This window comes from Callithrix jacchus, chromosome 5, assembly GCF_049354715.1.
Source record: "Callithrix jacchus isolate 240 chromosome 5, calJac240_pri, whole genome shotgun sequence".
NCBI classification, from domain to species: domain Eukaryota; kingdom Metazoa; phylum Chordata; class Mammalia; order Primates; family Cebidae; genus Callithrix; species Callithrix jacchus.
The window spans coordinates 10,912,230-10,920,210 of record NC_133506.1 but is presented as its reverse complement, the minus strand read 5'-3'; the positions used below and the strand labels follow the sequence as shown (position 1 = coordinate 10,920,210).

The 7,981-nt window shown below is 46.4% G+C and overlaps 1 protein-coding gene across 4 annotated transcripts in view; it reads left to right on the top strand.

Moving 5' to 3' along the window:
* The first annotated feature begins 787 nt into the window (after positions 1-787).
* Positions 788-7,981, top strand: part of DNAAF9 (dynein axonemal assembly factor 9) — a 153,494-nt gene continuing 146,300 nt past the window's right edge. For all 4 annotated transcript variants that reach the window (XM_078371253.1, XM_035302789.3, XM_035302788.3 and 1 more), the window contains exon 1: positions 788-1,211. Coding sequence is in view for 2 of the 4 variants with exons in the window: in XM_035302788.3 (XP_035158679.1) it covers positions 1,129-1,211 (83 nt within the window). In the remaining 2 variants the exon portion in view is untranslated. The remainder of the gene's footprint in view (positions 1,212-7,981) is intronic.

Genomic DNA, 7,981 nt, shown 5'->3' with positions numbered 1-7,981 from the left:
AAAAGTTATCTCTAAATAATGGTGGTTATTTGTTCAGGACTCCGGACTTGAGCTAAAAAAAAATATTTTCCTTTCTTTAATATGAAAAACAAGAACTTTCCTACTCCCTTCTTCTGGTGTTTCCTCCGCCAAACCTGCAGGAGACACTTTAGGGATTGTCCAAATCTTCATTAGCGTAGGAAGGATTTTCGGCCAGTGTTGTAATTTAAGTGATCTAGCACCATATACTGTGGGAGAAAAACAGCTCTAGCTATTATTGCAATCTATTGTAAGAAGATGAATACAGGACATTTAGGGCATTCCGACAATGTCAGCAGAGAACTCAGGACAAAAATAATGAAATACGTCCTGTATATGCAGGACGCCTGGCAACTATCAGTTAAGTATTTCCGAAGTTTCTTGTACATGTCCCTGCAGAAACCGGTAGAGCCAGGATCTGAATAGTAAAAGTTAGGGTTCCTCTGGGATCCTTGCGCCTCTAACGCCCATGATCTGCGCAGGGCTGGGTGCGCACTGCAAATGCTAACCCGAAGACGGCTAGGAATCGGCTGGACGTTTGAAGGATGGGAGTGCAATTGATGAGAAGGAGGCGAGAAGACCCGTTCGCGAGAGCCGGGAAGCGAGCCGGGTACCGGGGAGGCGCGCCGAATCCTGAGGCCGGAGCGGAAGACTTTGCTGGAGGCCAAGACTGGCCGGGTGGGGCTGGGAGGGCGGAGCCGGTGGGGCGGGGCCAGGCTGGGAGAGGCTCCGCCCCCGGGCGCGTCCGCGTGCGTGGCCGGGGGGCTCTGCGCAGAGCCCCGCTCCTTGATGCCGGGCTTGAGGACTAGGCAGGGCGGCGCCGTGGCAACCCTCACCCTGCGGACACGCGCTCCCAACATCCGGCCTGGCGGTCTCGCAGCTTAAGAAGTGGGGGCCTGTGGCCGTGCACCGACCCCAACTCCAGCCGCTCCCGACGCCCCCATCCGCGCTCGGTGCGCGCACCCCGCCCCGCCCCCGTCGGACCCCGCGCGCCGCGCCCCCTCCCACCCGGCACGCCCCACCGCCCCACCCGGCCGCAGTCGTCCTGGAGCTGCCCTGCGGGCCACGGAGACCCTCCTGCGGCACCGTCCTCCTCCGCCGGCCGCCGCCATGGACGTGTGTCCCCCGCGCCGGCTGGGGCTGCCCCGCACTCGGTCTCCTGGCGGCTCCAGCCGCGGGTCATCCTCCGTCAGGTACGCGGGGCGACCGGGCGGGGGATGCGGGCTTTCGGGGTCCGGCGACGCCACCCGCCGCAGGGCGTGGTCCGACATGGCTTCCTCGGGACAGTTCTTTCCTGAACGGCTCTGGGAGGAATGTTTTCCCAGGAACGGCGCCCTCTGTAGAGGCCCCACAATGGCTCCCCTATAGGCAACCCTGCAACGGTTTCCCCACAATGGCTTCCCTAGACAACCCTGCAACGGTTTTCCGACAATGGCTTCCCTAGACAACCCTGCAACGGTTTTCCCACAATGGCTTCCCTAGACAACCCTGCAACGGTTTCCCCACAATGGCTTCCCTAGACAACCCTGCATCGGTTTCCCCACAGTGGCTTCCCTATGGACAGTGGTTCCCTGTGAAGACCCTATTATGACGTCCTCACCACCATACAACGTCTCCCCGGGAAAGATTCTTCTACACAGAACCTCACAGAGGCTTCCCTATGAAAAACTCACTCGCCTTCCCCATGGAAAGTTTCCCCCAGAAACTACCTCGAGACCTCGCACCTCCAGACACACAGTAGCTCCCTTGTGTAGAACCCCCAAAATGTATTACCTAGAAAGCCCCCTACCGTATATCTCCAGAGGCTTTGCCCTTGACAAGGGCTTCCTTAAAGAGTGTCCCCCGTCCCCTATGTACCTAATGACAGCATCTCCCCTATTGCGCGTTTCCCCAGCTCCCCCTGCCTCAGCCTGCCTCGCGACGCCCCCTCACTTCACAATAGGGAGGAAGTAGAGGCGTTGGGGTGCAGGAAGAAAAATTGGATGAATGGGGGAAAGAGGCTTAGATCCCCAAAAGCGGTGGACGCCAGGCCCCTTACCCTAGAGACACAGCCCCAAGTTACCTCGCAGCTTAGGAAGTGGGGGCCCTGTGGCCGTGGGGAGGGTTCCCCGTCCCCTTTCGATATAGGAATATCCGTTTCAGATTTTTGTGCCCTGTGCGTTTTGGTGCTGACCTTTTTTAGTCTGGGCATTGTTTGTGATGGAGCTGGTGTGGAGCGCTGGCGCAGTGTGGAGGTTGGAATGATGGAGGGGTTGCCGCAGAGACCTGAGAGAGAGAGAGAGAGAGAGAGAGGGAGGTAGAGGGAGAGAGGGAGGGAGGGAGGGAGGGAGGGGAGAGAGAGAGGAGAGAGAATGCAAACTATGATTATTAGTATGGCTAAACTGTCATTAAGCCAGGAGAGGGTTTTGTTGTTTGCTTTTTCTTTATTCTAGCCACATAGCAAAGCAAATACAGTATTGTTCCCTTGAAAGAAGTTGTCAATCTACATGTTAGAACAGGTTTTCCTATATTCTTGTTATGGTACTTAAGGCATATGTTTTAACTTTGCTTGCTGATCTGTATTTTGGGGTTGTTTGTTTGCTTTAACTAGACCAAATTCTTGGAGAAAAAGAAACTGATTCTTAGAACGCTGTTTTTTTTTTTTTTTTACTTCCCTGCATTCCTTTCCACATCCCAGAGTCTAATATATGTTTGTTGAACGAATAAAGGATAGGGAAGGTGGGTGGTAGATACCTATGAAACATTGCATTTAGGAGTCCTAAATTGCTTCAGATTTGGCAGGTGACGTTTTTGAACTCCGGCTCTGCCCTTCAGTGTAATTCCTGTGGGCTTTTCATTTCCAAGTTTAACTGCTTATGGTAACCATCTCCAATCCTTTGCAGCATTTCTGCCAGTTTGACTGTCTGAAACAGAAAGTATTTGAACTTTGTGTAGACATTACAGAGGATACTTTAGAACAACCATCCGTTAAATCTAGGCTCTGTGTAGACTTGAGGTTTATCCCAGATCATCTTGAGCTTAGGAATTTGGATTTGAGTCTTTTGAGACTTTTAGGGGGAAAACATCATCTCTACCTTAGAATCTGTCTCTTAACTGTTGCCTTTCTTGTTTTATTCTTTTAAAGGCAGTGATTCTAAGTTAAAAGAAGTATGCTGGCTCACTACTGATCATACCGGAACACCAAATCTGTCAAGTGGTTTGAGTGAAACTTGTTTGATTTCAGACAAGGGACAGTGCAAGGAACACGAAGGCCTAGCTGCCCGATACCTTTGGTGAAAGAAATTTGCTGAAGGCCTCCCTCCTTTCCCCACTTCTACATAATTGAATGTGCTTTTCTTGCCTATTCAAGCCTTTCCCTTACTCTTGACGTTGAATGTTTCTAGCACTTCCCTGTCACCCATATATGGCTTCTTTGCTGCTGACTCCTGAGTGATGAGAGGCAAGCCTAACTGGTGAAGTGACATTCCTAAGACTCATAGATAGTACTCTCCATGTGCATAGTTCCACCATGGTAGTTCATTTTCACAGATGGAGAATGGAGATCAAGAAGTAAAATATTGTTGCTCAGAATTAGAGGCTTCTCTTTTAAGCATATGAGAGTCATCAGTGTTATCAGGTATTTATGGTTTCTGTCTCTTGAGCATGTAGTAGAATTGTACTTGCTTCTTTGAAGTTAGGTTTGGCCTTGAGAGTTGCTTTTGGTCAGTGAAATGTGGGAATATTGTGTCACCTTTCATGGTACAAGCTTCTGTTGTGTAGTTTTTCCTTCTCTTTCCTTCTGTGGTGGTAGCTGTTCAGGCTGCAAATGGCAGCCACCCATCAGTTGAGGCCCCAGAGCGAGCTTCCAGGTGACCTATGCTTGACAGGTAGGATGAGCAAGAAGTGAAACACCACTGGGATTTTGGAATTATTACCAAGATATAAACTAACTTATGTGGACCGGTGCTAAGGAACCAGTAGAAATCTGGCTGAAATATACTTTCCTACTTCGAAATCTTTTTCCGTAGAGGGATCTGTTCCTGCTTGGGACTTCTTTAAGGGTTTAAATTTCACTGTTTCTTATATAAATAATGCAACATATACTGTGTTAGGTGCTGTAGATTCAAATAACTAAGGTAGTCTCCTGCCCTCAAATTAAACTCTTGTGAATGGGAAGAGACAATAACAGTAAAAATCATGATGCAGAATGGTGAGAAGTAACAAATAGGGCTGAAGGAACAATAATACGAGAAGGCCTAGTCGGTTTTGGCCTCCGCTGTTCAAAGGCCTAGTCGGTTTTGGCCTCCGCTGTTCCTTACCCTTTTTTAGTATTAGGAACACTAGAAGAAGCAAAGAGTATAGCAGTGTCTTCCACATTCTGAGAGAAAATGGTTTCTACCTCTGATGTTGGAGAATAATCGATAACAGACATTGAAAGCCCAGTGAGATTGTTGATAGAATGATAAGAACTAACAATCAGGCCCCGAGCTCACACCTGTAATTCTAGCCTTTTAGAGGCCAACACGGGTGGATCACCTGAGGTCAGGAGTTTGAGACCATCCTGACCAACATGGTGAAACCCCATCTCTACTAAAAATACAACAACAACAAAAAAAATTAGCCGGGCATGGAGGCAGCACCTGTAATCCCATCTACTTGGGAGGCTGAGGCAGGAGAATGGCTTGAACTGGGGAGGCAGAGGTGGCAGTGAGCCAAGATCACACCATTGCACTTCAGCCTGGGCAACAAGAGCAAAATTCCATCTCAAGAGGAAAAAAAAAGGGCTAATAATCGACAATTAGTTTCAATACTGTGGAGGTCATTAGTGACCTTGACAAGAACAGTTTTGGTGCAGTGGGTTCAAGAGAAAGTGAAGCCAGTCACCTGTAGGTCAGCTTCTCGGAAGGCTGAGGTGGGAGGATCCCTTCAGTCCAGGAATTCAAGTCCAGTCTGGGCAACGTAGCAAGACCTCATCTCTAAAAAAAAAAAAAAAAAAAAAGTATTAATTTACAAAGGAGAAAATGAGAGGAGAATTGAAGACACAGAATATAGACAGTCAAAGTGATGTTCTTTCAAGGATGGTTATAAGGAGAGCAGAGTAATGGGGCTGTAGTTGGAAGATCATGAGGTGTTGAGTTTTTGTTTTTAGATGGGCAGACATTATAGCATGTTTGTAAATTGATGAGTTGATGCAGTAGGGAGGGACAATTGATTAGAGAGAAGAGACGCTTGCAGAGGTGAAGTCCTTGAGTAGGTAAGATGAAATGGGATCTAGTAGGTAAATGGGCATGTTGGTCTCAAGTTAGATAGGAACAATGCAGACAACTCACTGGTGGCAGATTCTGTGAACCCAAATGCTGTTAGCTTGTTGGTGGGAGAAAGTGAAAGTTCTCTTCTGATTACTTCTGTATTCTCATGTAAATAAGAAGGAAGGTCTTCAGCTAAAAATGAAGAGAGGTGTTGGATATTTGTAAAATTCATCCAAGAGAATGGGGAAGAATGAGTTGAAAATAAGGAAAAGTTTTAGGATTGCCAGGCAGCACCTAGTACCCATTTGATGTTTGTAGTTATAAACCTGGGTGAGACCCTAGATAGCATTGTTGTATGCTTTTCCTGCAGCTGTGTTGAGCTGTCTGGATGTGGGCAATGGAATGGAATAGCTAAAGTAGGATAGAGGACACCACCATTGGAAGCAGGGGAATCAAGGCACTGAGAGGTAAAGATTGTGGTGCCTGTTGAGATTATCATGAATTAACAGAATTACTTAGGGATCTGTAGATGTCTGTAACAGGGAGAGGTAGTGGGTAATTATTATTTGAAGACATGAAGAAATGATAAAAAAGAAAAAACAAAAAACAAATTTCCCAGAACCAAAGGACATACATTTCCAGATTGAAAGCACTTGCCAAGAATCTAGCACAATGAATTTTAAAATATCCATGCCAGTACCACATGATCTCACTCATATGTGAGTAGAATCTAAAAAAGTTGATCTTGGCCCTGGTGGGAGGATTGCTTGAGCCCAGGAGTTTGAGACCTGTCTGGGTAACATGGTAAGACCCCATCTTTACAAAAAAAAAAAAATTGGCCAGGCACTGTGGCTCAAACCTGTAATCCCAGCACTTTGGGAGGCCAAGGCAGGCGGATCACAAGGTCAAGAGTTCAGGACCAGCCTGACCAACATGGTGAAACCCTGTCTCTACTTAAAATACAAAAATTAGCTGTGTGTGGTGGCAGACGCTTGTAATCCCAGCTACTCAGGAGGCTGAGGGAGGAGAATCACTTGAGCCTGGGAGGCGGAGATTTCAGTGAGCCGAGATTGGGCCACTGCACTCCAGCCTAGGTGACAGAGCAAGACTTCATCTCAAACAAACAAACAAAAAATTAGCCAGGCGTGGTGGCATGGAGCTGTGATCCCAGCTACTCTGGAGGCTGAGATGGGAGGATTGCTTGAGTCTAGGCAGTCAAGGCTACAGGGAGCTGTGTTTATGCCACTGCACTCCAGCCTGGGCAACAGAGCAAGATCCTGTGTCAAGAAAAAAAAAAAGTTGATCTTACGGAAGTAGAGAGTAGAATAATGGTTACCAGAGACTAGGGTAGTTAGTGGGTAGCAGGGTAAAGGCGATGTTGGTCGAAGGATATGTAATTATAGTTGGATAGGGGAGTAAGTTTAAGAGATCTGTTATACAACATGGTAACTAGAGTTAATGGTGATATATTCTTGAAAAATGCAAACAGAGTGGATAGTAAATGTTCTCAGCACAAAAACAACTATGTGAGGTGATATATTTGTTAATTAGGAAGACTTAACTTTCCCACAATGTATATGTATTTCAAAACATCGTGTTTTACACAAATACATATATACAATTTTATCTGTCAATTCAAAATAAAAATATCCATGTCAGGGCATAGCATCATGATATTTTCTGGCACCATAAAGACCAAATAATATACTGTAAATCACATACATAGGATCAGGAATCCTAGGATTCTAGCAGCATTGGAAGCTAGGAAATAATGGAACAGAGTGCCTTTTGAAGGAAAATAGATTCCCACCCAGAATTCTACACCCAGCCAAACTCTCAGACAGGTGTGAGAAAAGATGAAGATATTTCACACAAGTAAGTTCTCAAAATTTGACCTCCCATGCACATTTTATGAAGAAGCAAGTGGAGGATGTGCTCTAGCAAAACAATCTGATTAAGAATTTCCTGTGCCTTCTACCATACATAGGTGGGATTTCTTTATTATCAAGAGGGAAGGACCTTATCAGCCCTGGACAGTATCAGGGGACCATTTTAAATTACCATTTCCCACAGTGTTTCCCTTGCTGCTTAGATTGGTGTCTGGCACATAGGACCCGATGAATATGAACTGCTATTGTTAGCTATTCTGAAAACCTGCTTCAGTAATTACTTATTGAATGAATAGAGAATTTACAGGTGAAGCTGTGGGCTATGTTAAATTTCATGAGTATTCAAGAATGAAGAGACATAATTGTAAACTAGGTGATAAAAAAGTGGTTCATTGGCCAGGTGCTGTGGCTCATGCCTGTAATGCCAGCACGTTGGGAGGCCGAGGTCAGGAGTTCGAGACCAGCCTGGCCTTGGAGAAACCCTGTCTACTAAAAATACAAAAATTAGCTGGGCGTGGTGGTGGGTGCCTGTAATCTCAGCTACTGGGGAGGCTGAGGCAGGAGAATTGCTTAAACCCAAGAGGCAGAGGTTGCAGTGAGCTGAGATCACGCCATTGCACTCCAGCCTGAGCAAAAGAGTAAGTCTCCATCTCAAAAAAATAAAAATAAAAAAATAAAGTGGTTCATAATAGTGATGCTCTACAGAAAGCACTTTAATGAAAGCCTCACAGAGGTCAGTTATCTCTTCAGGTAATGTTTATTAGCCAGTTGCCATTACCCCTGGTTCTCTTAGGGGGTTTACAGATCTACAGAAGTAATAACTGCAGTACAGTTGGTCCCAGCCTT